This window comes from Mustelus asterias, chromosome 13 (genome assembly GCF_964213995.1).
Source record: "Mustelus asterias chromosome 13, sMusAst1.hap1.1, whole genome shotgun sequence".
NCBI lineage: Eukaryota > Metazoa > Chordata > Chondrichthyes > Carcharhiniformes > Triakidae > Mustelus > Mustelus asterias.
Window position 1 is genome coordinate 626370 of NC_135813.1, and position 15863 is coordinate 642232.

Below are 15863 nucleotides of genomic sequence, written 5' to 3' on the forward strand. Positions count from 1 at the left end.
ATGACTGGACCGGTTCTATATCCATCTTGCCAGCTCACCTCTGATCCCGTGCGACTTCACCTTCTGTACTGGTCTGCCGTGAGTGACCTTGTCAAAAGCCTTACTGAAATCTATGTAGACAACATCCACTGCCCTACTCTCATCAATCATCTTCGTCACTTCCTCTAAAAACTCGATCAAGTTTCTGAGACACGACCTCCCCTTCACAAAACCATGTTACCTCTTGCTAATATGTCCACTTATTTCCAAGTGAGAGTAAATCCTGTCTTTGAAGAATCCTCTCCAATAATTTCCCTACCCGTGATGTAAGGCTCACCGGCCTGTAATTACCTGGATTATTTTTGCTACCCTTAAACAAAGGAACAACATTGGCTATTCTCCAATCCACTGGGACCTCCCCTGTAGCCAGTGAGGATACAAAGATTTCTCTCGATGCCCCAGCAATTTCCTCCCTTGCCTCTCTGTATTCTGGGGTATATCCCATCAGGCCCTGGAGGCTTGTCTACCTTAATGTTTTTCAAGAACCCCAATACCACCACCTTTTTTGATCTCAACATGACCCAAACTATCTACACACCCTTTCCCAGACTCATCCTCCACTAAGTCCTTCTCTTTGGTGAATACTGATGCACAGTACTCAATTAATACCTTGCCCATTTCCTCTGGCTCCACACATAGATTCCCTCCCCTGTCCTTGAGTCGACCAATCCTCTCCCTGGCTACCCTCTTGCTCTTGATATATGTATAAAAAGCCTTGGGATTTTCCTTAATCCTGCTGGCCAATGACTTTTTGTGACCCCTTTTAGCCCTCCTTACTCCTTGCTTAAGTTTCTTTCTACTTTTCTTGTATTCCACACTTGCTTCATGTGTTCCTAGCCTTGACAAATGCTTCCTTTTTCTTTTTGACTAGGCTCACAATATCTCAAGTTCCTGAAACTTGCCATATTTATCCTTCACCCATGCAGGAATGTGCTGGTCCTGAATTCCTATCAACTTGCATGTGAAAGCCTCCCACATGCCAGAGGTGGATTTGTTCTCAAACATTCTTCAGTTCCTGCCTAATATTGTTGTAATTAGCCTTCCCCAATTTAGCACCTTCACCTGAGGACTGCACTTATCTTTATCCATCAGTACGTTTTAAGGCTTATTGAATTGTGGTCACTGTTCCCGAATTGCTCCCCTGCTGAAACGTCGGCCAACTGGCCGGTCTCATTCCCCAATACCTGGTCCTTCCCTAGTTGGACTATCTACATAATGTTTCAAGTAGCCCTCCTGGATGCTCCTTACAAACTGTGCTCCATTCATGCCCCGAGCACTAAGAGTCCCAGTCAATATAGGGGAAGTTAAAATCACCCACCACAACAACCCTGTTACTTTTACACCTCGTCAAAATCTGCTTACATATCTGTTCCTCTTTCTCTTCCCCCGCGCCCCCCCCCCCCCTGAAAAGCTGTTGGGAGGGGCCTATATTAAACTCCCAACATTGAGACTACACCCTTCCTGTTTCTGAGCTCTACCCATATTGCCCCGCTGGAAGAGTCCTCCAAGGTGTCCTCCCGCAGTACAGCTGTGATATTCTCCTTGATTGATAGTGCAACTCCCCCACCCCTTTTACATCGCTCTCTGTCCCACCTGAAACATCTGTATCCTGGAATGTTATGCTGCCAATCCTGTCCTTCCCTTAACCAAGCCTCTAATGGCAACAACATCATAGTTCCAAACTCTAAGTTCATCTGCCTTACCTGTTATACTTCTCTCACTGAAACAAATGCACTTCAGTCCACCGGACCCTCTTTGATCAGCAACCACACCCTGCCTGCTCTCCCTCTGAATCTTACTGGTCTTACTCTCTGGTTCCCCTTCAGTTAATTCACATTTGCTTTGGTTCCCAACCCCCTGCCAAAATAGTTTAAATCCTCCTGTGTGACACTAGCAAACCTCCCGGCCAGAATATTTATGTCCCCCCAGTTTAGATGCAATCCGTCCTTATATAGGTCCCACTTGTGGTCGTCCCCCTCTCTAACGAGTATATCGTTTTGGATACTGTTGTGGGGGCGGGATGGCCTATCATGGGATAACAGCAGCCAGAGCAATGGCACCACAACTGGCTCTGTTGTTAAGCAGGGAAGGACAAAGCACCAGAGCAATAGTTATAGGGAACTCTATTGTTAGGGGTACAGAAAGGCACTTCTGTGGATGTGAAAGAGACTCCAGGATGGCATGTTGCCTCCCTGGTGCTAGCGTACAGGATGCCTCTGAATGGGCAGAAAGCATTCTGCAGGGAGAGAGTGAACAGCCAATTAATTACATCCATGTGGAAGGCTTGTGCTCTTAGTTACTCCTTCAATTAATTTTAAAAAAAAGTTGGTCTCTTGGCCCAATGACTCCAATCATAATCGAATCCCAATACTCCGGAAGAGATCTCAATGGTCCAGATATCTGAAACCCTCCTCCTACGCCAGCTGTTTAGCGACATGTTGAACTCATAGAAAGAAGTCATAGAAATCATAGAAACCCTACAGTACAGAAAGAGGCCATTCGGCCCATCAAGTCTGCACCGACCACAATCCCACCCAGGTCCTACCCCCATATCCCTACATATTTACCCGCTAATCCCTCTAACCTATGCATCTCAGGACACTAAGGGCAATTTAATCATGGCCAATCAACCTAACCCGCACATCTTTGGAATGTGGGAAGAAACCGGAGCACCCGGAGGAAACCCACGCAGACACGAGGAGAATGTGCAAACTCCACACAGACAGTGACCTAAGCCAGGAATCAAACCCATGTCCCTGGAGCTGTGAAGCAGCAGTGCTAACCACTGTGCTACCGTGCCGCCCCATGTACTGTACTGTCTTCCTATAGTAATCCTGTGATTACAACCCTAGAGGTCTTGCTTTTTAACTTTCTACCTAACTGTCTAACCTGCTGCTGCAGGACCTCACCACTCTCTTCCTACCTATATCGTTAGTACCAATATGTACCACGACCTCTGGCTGTTCACCCACCCCCTTCAGACTGCTTTCTGCCTGTTCAAAGGCATCCTGGACCCTGGCACCAGGGAGGCAACATACCATCCTGGAGTCTCTCTCACGTCCACAGAAGTGCCTATCTGTACCCCTAACAATAGAGTCCCCTATTACTATTGCTCTAGTGCTTTGTCCCTCCCTGGTTAACAACAGAGCCAGCCGTCCCCTGATAGGCCACCTCAACGGTATACTCGTTAGAGAGGGGGACGACCACAGGCGATTCTTGCACTGGCTGCCTGCCCCTTCTAGTGGTCACCCATCTATCTGCCTGCACCTTGGGTGTTACCACATCACTAAAACTCCTGTTTATGACGCTTTCTGCCACCTTCGTGCTCCAAAGTGCATCCAACTAGTGCTCCAACCCATCCATGCAGTCTGTGAGGAACTGCAACTTCCTGCAGATGTATCGTCCAAGGCGCTGGAAGTGTCACAGATCCTGAGGTACCCGAGGTAGGTCTTTATATCACTTACCTTCCCAGGATGCCCTCTGGATCTCTCCCTGCAGATTAACAGTTACAAAGCAAGACGAAAGAAAACAAAACTAAAAGGGAAAAAGCACCTCCTCCCACACTGCTCCAAATTACTGACTTTCTATTCCACTCTGGCTGCCTCACTCGGGCTGTCTCCCACTTCACTTGCGCAAAGCTTACTTACTGAGAGCGTTTATGCCTCTCTCTTATATCAAGCTCAGCTGGGCTGAGATGACTCGCATACCATTTAGGCTTCAAACAGAAGAATGCAATTTACACCTTTTGCCTCTAATCAGGCTTCATGTGATTGACAGAACTGCCATTCCGCTCTTTGGGTGGGGCAGCTCCTTTTTACCAACTATCTAGACCTCTAAACTTATAACCTTTTTTCCAGATCCTTAAGAATTTTAGATGTTCCAATTAGATCACCTCTCATTCTCAAACTTTAGGGAATAGACCTAGTCAACTTAGTTACTCTTCATATGATAAATTCCTTTATCCAGGAGTGTATATTCATTGCACTTCCTCGAATGAATGTCATTACTTGGGTAAGGAGACCATAACCGTGCACATTATTCCTGGAATAGCAACACCAATGACCTGGATAATTTGTAATAAGACTTGCTCCTGTACTTCCTTTCATAAACTTTCTCGATACACATTATGATGTCCCTCTAAATGCATGCGTTCACAAGTCTCACCATTCAAAAAATACTCTACTTTTTAATTTTTCCAAAGTGGACAACTTCACACTTTGCCACACTGTATTCCATCTAAGTAAACATGAAATTGTGCTTGACTAACTTGCTTGAGGATTTTGATGTGATGAGAGAGACTTGATGAGGGTGATTGTGTGTACATAGACTTCAAAATGGAACTTGATAAAGTGCCACATACCAGGCTTTTCAGCAATGATACAGCATGTATCTTGGGGTGCATATCCACAGATCTCTAAAGGTTGCCACTCAAGTGGATAGAGCTGTGAAGAAGGCCTATAGTGTGTTAGCTTTTATTGATGTGGAGATGCCGGCGTTGGACTGGGGTAAACACAGTAAGAAGTTTAACAACACCAGGTTAAAGTCCAACAGGTTTATTTGGTAGCAAAAGCCACACAAGCTTTCGAAGCTCTAAGCCCCTTCTTCAGGTGAGTGGGAATTCTGTTCACAAACAGAGTTTATAAAGACACAGACTCAATTTACATGAATAATGGTTGGAATACGAATACTTACAACTAATCAAGTCTTTAAGAAACAAAACAATGGGAGTGGAGAGAGCATCAAGACAGGCTAAAAAGATGTGTATTGTCTCCAGACAATGGAGAAATCCAGCACGAGGGGGCATGGCTTTAAATTGAGGGGGGGTAGTTATAGAACCGATGTCAGGGGTAGGTTCTTTACCCAGAGGGTGGTGAGGGATTGGAATGCCCTGCCAGCATCAGTAGTAAATGCGCCTAGTTTGGGGGCGTTTAAGAGATCCGTAGATAGGTTCATGGACGAAAAGAAATTGGTTTAGGTTGGAGGGTCACAGTTTTTTTTAACTGGTCGGTGCAACATCGTGGGCCGAAGGGCCTGTTCTGCGCTGTAATGTTCTATGTTCTATGTTCTAAGACAGCCAGTGAAACTCTGCAGGTCCACGCAACTGTGGGCGTTACAAATAGTGTGACATGAACCCAATATCCCGGTTGAGGCCGTCCGCGTGTGTGCGGAACTTGGCTATCAGTTTCTGCTCAGCGACTCTGCGCTGTCGTGTGTCGCGAAGGCCGCCTTGGAGAACGCTTACCCGAATATCAGAGGCCGAATGCCCGTGACCGCTGAAGTGCTCCCCAACAGGAAGAGGACAGTCTTGCCTGGTGATTGTCGAGCGGTGTTCATTCATCCGTTGTCGCAGCGTCTGCATAGTTTCCCCAATGTACCATGCCTCGGGACATCCTTTCTTGCAGCGTATCAGGTAGACAACGTTGGCCGAGTTGCAAGAGTATGTACCGTGTACCTGGTGGATGGTGTTCTCACGTGAGATGATGGCATCTGTGTCGATGATCCGGCACGTCTTGCAGAGGTTGCTGTGGCAGGGTTGTGTGGTGTCTTGGTCACTGTTCTCCTGAAGGCTGGGTAGTTTGCTGCGGACAATGGTCTGTTTGAGGTTGTGCGGTTGTTTGAAGGCAAGAAGTGGGGGTGTGGGGATGGCCTTGGCGAGATGTTCGTCTTCATCAATGACATGTTGAAGGCTCCGGAGGAGATGCCGTAGCTTCTCCGCTCTGGGGAAGTACTGGACAACGAAGGGTACTCTGTCCACTGTGTCCCGTGTTTGTCTTCTGAGGAGGTCGGTGCGGTTTTTCGCTGTGGCGCGTTGGAACTGTTGATCAATGAGTCTAGCGCCATATCCTGTTCTTATAACAGTTGCAGTTGCGTGGACCTGCAGAGTTTCACTGGCTGTCTTGTCTGGAGACAATACACATCTTTTTAGCCTGTCTTGATGCTCACTCCACTCCCATTGTTTTAGAACATAGAACATAGAAAGCCACAGCACAAACAGGCCCTTCGGCCCACAAGTTGCGCCGATCACATCCCCACCTCTAGGCCTATCTATAGCCCTCAATCCCATTAAATCCCATGTACTCATCCAGAAGTCTCTTAAAAGACCCCAACGAGTTTGCCTCCACCACCACCGACGTCAGCCGATTCCACTCACCCACCACCCTCTGAGTGAAAAACTTACCCCTGACATCTCCTCTGTACCTACCCCCCAGCACCTTAAACCTGTGTCCTCTCGTAGCAACCATTTCAGCCCTTGGAAATAGCCTCTGAGAGTCTACCCTATCCAGACCTCTCAACATCTTGTAAACCTCTATCAGGTCACCTCTCATCCTTCGTCTCTCCAGGGAGAAGAGACCAAGCTCCCTCAACCTATCCTCATAAGGCATGCCCCCCAATCCAGGCAACATCCTTGTAAATCTCCTCTGCACCCTTTCAATGGCTTCAACATCTTTCCTGTAATGAGGTGACCAGAACTGCGCGCAGTACTCCAAGTGGGGTCTAACCAGGGTCCTATAAAGCTGCAGCATTATCTCCCGACTCCTAAACTCAATCCCTCGATTAATGAAGGCCAGTACGCCGTACGCCTTCTTGACCGCATCCTCCACCTGCGAGGCCGATTTAAGAGTCCTATGGACCCGGACTCCAAGGTCCTTCTGATCCTCTACACTGCTAAGAATGGTACCCTTCATATTATACTGCTGCTTCATCCCATTGGATCTGCCAAAATGGATCACCACACACTTATCCGGGTTGAAGTCCATCTGCCACTTCTCCGCCCAGTCTTGCATTCTATCTATGTCTCGCTGCAACTTCTGACATCCCTCCAAACTATCCACAACACCACCTACCTTGGTGTCGTCAGCAAACTTACCAACCCATCCCTCCACTTCCTCATCCAGGTCATTTATGAAAATGACAAACAGCAAGGGTCCCAGAACAGATCCCTGGGGCACTCCACTGGTCACTGACCTCCATGCAGAGAAAGACCCCTTCACAGCCACTCTCTGCCTTCTGCAGGCAAGCCAGTTCTGGATCCACAAGGCAACAGCCCCTTGGATCCCATGCCCTCTCACTTTCTCAAGAAGTCTTGCATGGGGGACCTTATCGAACGCCTTGTTTTGTTTCTTAAAGACTTGATTAGTTGTAAGTATTCGCATTCCAACCATTATTCATGTAAATTGAGTCTGTGTCTTTATAAACTCTGTTTGTGAACAGAATTCCCACTCACCTGAAGAAGGGGCTTAGAGCTTCGAAAGCTTGTGTGGCTTTTGCTACCAAATAAACCTGTTGGACTTTAACCTGGTGTTGTTAAACTTCTTACTTAGCTTTTATTAACAGGGGGTTGGAGTTTAAGAGCCGTGGGGTTATGCTGCAACTGTACAGGACCTTGGTGAGACCACATTTGGAATATTGTGTGCAGTTCTGGTCACCTCACTATAAGAAGGATGTGGAAGCACTGGAAAGAGTGCAGAGGAGATTTACCAGGATGCTGCCTGGTTTGGAGGGTAGGTCTTATGAGGAAAGGTTGAGGGAGCTAGGGCTGTTCTCTCTGGAGCAGAGGAGGCTGAGGGGAGACTTAATAGAGGTTTATAAAATGATGAAGGGGATAGATAGAGTGAACGTTCAAAGACTGTTTCCTCGGGTAGATGGAGCTATTACAAGGGGGCATAACTATAGGGTTCATGGTGGGAGATATAGGAAGGATATCAGAGGTAGGTTCTTTACGCAGAGAGTGGTTGGGGTGTGGAATGCACTGCCTGCAGTGATAGTGGAGTCAGACACTTTAGGAACATTTAAGCGGTTATTGGATAGGCACATGGAGCACACCAGGATGATGGGGAGTGGGATAGCTTGATCTTGGTTTCAGATAAAGCTCGGCACAACATCGTGGGCCGAAGGGCCTGTTCTGTGCTGTACTGTTCTGTGTTCTAGCTCCCTGTATTCTGCTTTTAGGACCTCATCCTTTTTTTTTGTAATCTATGTCGTATTGCAGTGGCTTTGGAGTCACATGCAGGCCAGACCAGGTAAGAATAGCAGATTTCCTTTCCTAAAGGACATTAGTGAACCAGTTGGGTTTTACCGACAATTGACAATGGTTTCACGGTTATCAGTAGATTCTTAGTTCTAATATTTTTATTGAATTCAAATTCCACCATCGGCCACGAAAGGATTAGAACCCAGGTCCCGAGGACATCAGCTGAGTTTCTGGATTAATAGTCTAGCAATACACTGGCCTAGTGGTATTAATGAGGCAGACTTGATCAGGGAACTTAAGGTAAAAGAACCACGAGGGTGCAGTGACCACAATTATGATAAAATTCACCTTGCAGTTTGAGAGGGAGACATTGGATATAACGGTGCTACAATTGAGTAAAGAAACTAGAAGGCCATGAGGGAGGGCTGGCCAGATTTGATTGGAAAGGGAGTCTAACAGGAAAGACTGTGGAGCAACTGGGAAGAGTTTTTGGGGATAATTCGGAAGGCACAACATAAATTCATTCCAAGGAAGAGGAAGCATTTAATGGGAGGACAAGGCAACCATGGCTGACAAGGGAAGTCAGAGACAGCATAAAAGCAAAGGAAAGAGTATACCGTCAGGCGCAGAATGGTGGGAAGCCAGAGGATTGGGAAGCCTTTATAAGCAAGCACAGAACAACTTTTAAAATAATACAGGAGTGGCGAATATGAAATATGAGGGTAAGCTAGCTAGTAATATAGAAAATTGCAAGACTTTTTATATATGTAAAAGGTAAGAGAGACGCAAGAATGGACATTAGACTGCTGAAAAATGAGGCTGGAGAAGTAGTAATGGGGGACAAAGAAATGGCAGAGGAACTGAATGGGTGCTTTGTATTAGTCTTCATCGTGGAAGACACCAGTAACATTCCAGAACTTGAGAGTCATGGGGCAGAGATATAGTGACCATCGCTAAGGAGAAGATGCTAGGGAAGCTGAAAGGTCTGCAGGCGGATAAATCACCTCGACCGGATGGACTACATCGCAGGGTTCTGAAGGAGATGGCTGAGGAGATGGTGGAGTCATTGGTGGTGATCTTTCAGGAATCACTGGAGTCAGGGGAGGCCCCAGAGGACTGGGAAAAGGCTAATGTAACATCCCTGTTTAAGAAGGGAGGGAGGCAGAAGATGGGAAATTATAGGCCAGTTAGCCTAACCTTGGTTGTGGGTAAGATCTTGGAGTCCATTAGTAAGAATGAAATTGTGCAGTAGTTGGAAATGCATGGTAAAATAGGGCTAAGTCAGCACAGCTTTGTCAAAAGGAGAGCATGTCTGAGAAATCTGTTAGAATTCTTTGAGGAGGTGACAAAGGAGAGCCAGTGGACGTGATTGATTTGGATTTCCAGAAAGCCTTTGACCAGGTGCCTTACAGGAGGCTGCTAAATAAGCTAAGAGCCAATGGTGTTAGAGGCAAGGTACTGGCATGGATAGAAAATTGGCTGACAGAAAGAAGGCAGAGAGTGGGGATAAGGGGGTCCTTTTCACGATGGCAACTGGTGACTAGTGGTGTTCCACAGGGATCCGTGTTGGGACTACAACTTTTCACTATATACATTAATGATCTGGAAGCTGCAACTGAGGGCATAGTTGCTAAATTTGTGGATGATACAAAGTTATGTAGAAGGACAGGTAGTGTTGAGGAAGTGGGGAGGCTGCAGGATGACTTGGACAGACTAGGAGAGTGGGCAAAGAAGTGTTAGATGGAATACAATGTGGGAAAGTGTGAGGTTGTGCACTTTGGTAGGAAGAATAGAGGCATAGACTATTTTCTAACTGGGGAAAGGCTTTGGAAATCTGAAGCACAAAGGGACTTGGGAGTCCTGGTTCAGGACTCGAGGTTAACAGGCAGATTCAGTTGGCAGTTAGGAAGGCAAATTCAATCTTGACATTCATTTTCTAGTGGGCTAGAATAGGAGAACAGGGATGTACTGCTGAGGCTGTATAAGGCTCTGGTCAGACCCCATTTGGAATATTGTGAGCAGTTTTGAGCCCCAAACCTAAGGAATGATGTGCTAGCCTTGGAGGGGGTCCAGAGGAGGTTCGCAAGATTGATCCCAGGAATGAAGGGTTTGTCATATGAGGAGCGGTTGAGAAGTCTGGGTCTGTACCCTATGGAGTTTAGAAGGATGAGAGGGTGATCTAATTGAAACTTACAGAATACGGAGAGGCCGGGATAGAGTAGACGTGGAGAGGATATTTCCACTAGAATTCGAGGGGACAACCTCAGTGAAGGGACGCTCCTTTAAAACAGAGATGAGGAGGAATCTCTTCAGCCAGAGGGTGGTGAATCTGTGGAACTCATTGCCACAGTGGGCTGTGGAGACCAGGTCATTGAGTGTCTTTAAGGTAGAGGTAGGTTCTTGATTAACAAGGGGATCAAGGGTTATGGGGAGAAGGCAGGAATATGGGAATGAGAAAAATATCAGCCATGATTGAATGGTGGAGCAGATTTGATGGGCCAAATGGTCACATCTGCTCCTACATCTTATGGTCTAAATGCTCCATCCCAGGCAACATCCTGGTGAACCTCCTATGTACCCCCTCTAGTGCTATCACATCCTATAGTGAGGTGACCAGCACTACATACATTACTAATTAATGCTCTATACAACTCCAACATTATCTCCTTGCTCTTGTATTTTATACCTCTTCCAAATCATTAATATATAATGTGAACAGTTGGGGTCCTAGCACACATCCCTGCAGAATGCCACTAGTCACTGCCTGCCAATCAGAAAAAGGCCCATTTATGCCAACTCTTTGCTTCCTATCTGCTAACTAGCTTTCTATCCATTTCTAAACAGTACCCACAATCCATTGTGCGTTCTTCCTGTGGATCTAGTTGGTGTGTTAGCACTGCAATTCTACCACAAGAGGCATAATATTGGAGCCTGATCTTTTTCTTGCCTATGCATTTTTCAGAAGCAGTCTATCCCCATTTTGGTGCAATGAGTGCATCAAGTGTGCTACAGGCCTCCAGCCTGGGAGGAGTCTGATGTTCATGTCTTCACATTCTCAACCTCCTTAAACCCCTGTTCTGCATTTTTTCCCAGTTTCTGCCTTTGAAGCCTTACCAGGTAATCTACTTAGAATCTGGAGTTTATGCTATGCTGTAGGTTACTTGCAGATTGACATGGACTTTGATTTGAAAATTTATTAAACTGTTTCCTAGGTTATTCCCTAATAACCCACATCCCAGTTGGTGCAACAGATATCCAAATAATTGAAAGAAAGAAATCGGATGATGTTTTGGGTATGTAAAAGAGCAACTGAAGTTACATTTATTATTTTCCTTTATTACATGTTTGTGTTGCCAGTTAGTACTGGCATTGCTTTACCCAATGTATCATTAGTATATAGTGAATTGTAAATGTATTAATGTAACCTTGCAAGTTACTCATCTGTTCGGGCTAACCATTCTGATTTGAATGTTTTGATGTATTCCATATTGAATATAACATTATATTGTGTAATATTATCATGATTCTAGCTTGGAAATACAGCATATAATTTGTAAGCAATGGAGTTGTTGCAGGAAGCCGTGAAATGTTTATATTCCTGTGACCAAGGAAGGCTGATTTTTAAAAAAGTGATCTATAAGTGACAAAGCTAGTATTTCATGTATTTTGCTCCACATGGCAAGATTGTTTTTACAGACACTTGTAATGATGGCAATAATTATCCAGTATTCAAGAGGCTATTTATTGTTGTGTGTGGATCTAGTGAGAGACAGACACGCATTAACTGCCTTCCAAACTCATAAGAAATCATTGATAATGGAATTTGACAACACTGGAAGTAATTTAGCTCAATGTGTTATTGTTGCTAGAATATTTTTGCAAGAATAATCCTGCATCTTCCACTGCTTCGAAGAATTATTCAGTTTTCCTTTGTAATATCCAGTAATTTCTGCCTCAACCACTCCAGATTTAAAGATACTGGGTATAGGCATTCTCAAAATCTCTGGCTTTAGCTATAACAGAATTCCTGTTTTTTTTGCTATCTTTAAAATCTGAGAATGCTGGCTTAAAGTCTACCTACCCCATTATTCTCAAAACCTTTAGCGATACTGAATTGCAACCAGTGTTATTTACTTGTTTCATTATCTCCATAGGATAGAAGCCCCTAAGAGCAGTCATTTGTTTCATAGAACATAGAAAAAATACAGCACAAACAGGCCCTTCGGCCCACAAGTTGCACTGATCATGTCCCTACCTACCTAGGCTTATATATAGGCTTACCTATAACCCTCAATCCTATTAAGTCCCATGTACTCATCCAGAAGTCTCTTAAAAGACCCTATCGAGTTTGCCTCCACCACCACCACTGATGGCAGCCGATTCCACTCACCCACCGCCCTCTGAGTGAAAAACTTACCCCTGACATCTCCTCTGTACCTACTCCCCAGCACCTTAAACCTATGTCCTCTCGTAGCAGCCATTTCAGCCCTGGGAAAAAGCCTCCGAGAATCCACCCGATCTATACCTCTCAACATCTTGTACACCTCTATCAGGTTACCCCTCAACCTTCGTCTCTCCAAGGAGAAAAGACCGAGCTCCCTCAGCCTATCCTCATAAGGCATGCCAACCAATCCAGGCAACATTTTTGTAAATCTACTCTGCACCCTTTCAATCATTTCCACATCCCTCCTGTAATGAGGCGACCAGAACTGAGCACAGTTCTCTAAGTGGGGTCTGACGAGGGTCTTATATAGCTGCATCATTATCTCCCAACTCCTAAACTCAATCCCTCGATTGATGAAGGCCAGCACACCATACGCCTTCTTAACCACCTCCTCTACCTGCGAGGCCGATTTTAGAGTCCTATGGACCCGGACCCAAAGGTCCTTCTGATCCACGACACGGCTAAGAGTCTTACCCTTGATATTATACTCCTTCATCCCATTTGATCTGCCAAAATGGACCACTACACATTTATCCGGGTTGAAGTCCATCTGCCACTTCTCCACCCAGTCTTGCATCTTATCTGTCTCGCTGCAGCTTCTGACATCCCTCCAGACTATCCACAACACCACCAACCTTCGTGTCGTCGGCAAACTTACCAACCCATCTCTCCACTTCCTCATCCAGGTCATTTATGAAAATGACAAACAGCATGGGTCCCAGAACAGATCCCTGGGGCACTCCACTGGTGACCAACCTCCGTTCAGAAAAAGACCTGTCTACAACCACTCTCTGCTTTCTGCAGGCAAGCCAGTTCTGAATCCACAAGGCAACAGTCCCTTGGATCCCATGCCCTCACTTTCTCGAAGTCTTGCATGGGGGACCTTATCGAATGCCTTGCTGAAGTCCATGTAAACCTCATCTACCGCTTTTCCTTCGTCAATGTGTTTAGTCACATTTTCAAAGAACTCCACCAGGCTCGTAAGGCACGATTTGCCTTTGACAAAGCCGTGCTGACTACTTTTGAGCATATTAAACCTCTCTAAATATTCATAAATCCTGTCCCTCAGGATCTTCTCCATCAAATTACCAACCACTGAGATTAGACTCACCGGTCGGTAATTTCCTGGGCTATCCCTATTCCCTTTCTTGAATATAGGAACCACATCCGCAATCCTCTGGAACCTCTCCCGTCTCCATCGATGACGCAAAGATCATCGCCAGAGGCTCTGCAATCTCTTCCCTCGCCTCCCACAGTAACCTGGGGTACATCCCATCCGGTCCCGGCGACTTATCTATCTTGACGCTATTCAAAATTTCCAACACATCCTCTTTCTTAATGTCCACATAATCTTTTCAGTCTGCCTCAATCCTGTCGTACAACCACCCAGGTCTTTTTCCACCGTGAATACCGAGGTAAAATATTCATTAAGCACCTCTGCTATTTCTTCCGGTTCTGTACAGACTTTCTCACCTTCACCTTTTATAGGTCCTATTCCTTCACATCTCATCCTTTTACTCTTCACATATTTATAGAACGTCTTAGGGTTCTCCTTGATCTTACCTGCCAAGGCCTTCTCGTGACCCCTTCTGGCTCTCCTAATTTCTTTCTTAAGTTCCTTCCTACAAGCCGTATACTCATCTAGATCCCTATCATCGCCTAGCTCTATGAACCTTTTGTACGCTTTCCTTTTCTTTCTCACTAGGTTCAGCGCAGCTTTTGTGCACCACGGTTCCCATAACCTACCAACACCCCTCGTCTCATTGGAACGTTGTCATGCAGAACTCCAGACAAACATTCCTTGAAAATCTGCCACCTTATTTCAGTACTTTTCCTCGAGAATGCCTCCTTCCAATTTACGCCTCTAATCTCCTGCCTGATGGCTTCATATTTCCCCTTACTCCAGGTAAACACTTTCCTAGCTTGCCTGATCCTATCTCTTTCCAATACTAGCGTAAAGGAGATAGAGTTATGATCACTATCCCCAAGATGCTCCCCCACTGAGAGATCCGACACCTGTCCAGGCTCATTAGCCAGTACCAGATCGAGTACAGCCTCTCCTCTTGTAGGCTTATCCACCTGCTGTGTCAGGAAACCCTCCTGAGCACACCTAATAAACTCCTTCCCATCCAAACCCCTTACCCTAGGGATATTCCAATCGATGTTTGGGAAATTAAAGTCTCCCATCACGGCAACCCTGTTATTCCTACATCTCTCCAGGATCTATTTCCCTATCTGCTCCTCAACATCCTGTTACTATTGGGTGGCCTGTAGAAAACACCCAGCAAAGTTATTGACCCCTTCCCGCTCTTTCTGAAACATCTGAAGCCTGGCACCTGACGTATCCAGTCCTGTCCCTGTCCCCAAGTCTCTGTAATGGCCATCACATCACACTTCCAAGCATCGATCCACACTCTAAGCTCATCCACTTTATTCACTACACTCCTGGCGTTAAAATAGACACATCTCAAACCTTTGGTCTGAGCTCTCCCCTTCTCCATCACCAGTCTATTCTCCCTCTTACACTGTGTACAATCCTTCTCTATTTGCGGGCTAACCTCCTCGCTCTCAGTCATCTCATCACGATTCCCTCCCCCCAACCTTTCTAGTTTAAAGTCTCCCCAGTAGCCTTAGCCAACCTTCCTGCCAGGATATTGGTCCCCCTGGGATTCAAGTGCCACCTGTCTTTTTTGTACAGGTCACACCTTCCCCTAAAGAGGTCCCAATGATCCAGGAACCTGAATCCCTGCCCCCCGCTCCAGCCCCTCAGCCACGCATTCATCCTCCACCTCACTCTATTCCTGCTCTCACTTTCCCGTGGCACAGGCAGCAATCCTGAGATTACTACCTTTGCGTTCCTCCTTCCCAACTGTCTACCTAACTCCCTATATTCTCTTTTTATGACCCGTTCCGTGTCTGTGCCCTCATAATAGAATTCCAGATGAGCATTAACATTGAGAGCCTCCTTTCCTATGTTATCCTGTTAGCAGTTTGTTCTCTCAAACTTGCTTGCTGGCCCTTTTAAAAACAGGTTTGATTCACTTGTGTAGTATTTCAGGCTCCAGGAGCAAGCCTTACAGTTTAATTTCTAGGTTGGTTGTTGTTTTTCTTTCAATGAAATCTGAAACGGTGACATGCTATGAGAAAGATGAGTTTTATTATCTGTGCTTTTATTTACCTTCCAGCTGTTGCTGATGAGTCTGGGAACTTTTTTGTCAATGGGAATTTAAAAGTAGAAGGTCCAAGAAATTTCCACCTTGCAGGCACCGTTTTTAAATATAGGAGACCGATGGATGTATATGAAACTGGAATTGAATACATTGTGGCTCAAGGACCGACAGATCTGGGAGTTAATATTCTGGTATAACCGCAATTGTTTCAAATGTAAAACTCATTTTAAACAAGTAA

The 15863-nt window shown here is 45.7% G+C and overlaps 1 protein-coding gene across 1 annotated transcript in view; it reads left to right on the forward strand.

Moving 5' to 3' along the window:
- ttc16 (tetratricopeptide repeat domain 16) overlaps positions 1-15863 on the forward strand; it is a 183780-nt gene that overhangs the window by 70235 nt on the left and 97682 nt on the right. Inside the window, exons 8-9 of the mRNA XM_078226122.1 lie at positions 11224-11304; positions 15641-15816. Of these exons, the coding sequence (XP_078082248.1) occupies positions 11224-11304; positions 15641-15816 (257 nt within the window). The remainder of the gene's footprint in view (positions 1-11223; positions 11305-15640; positions 15817-15863) is intronic.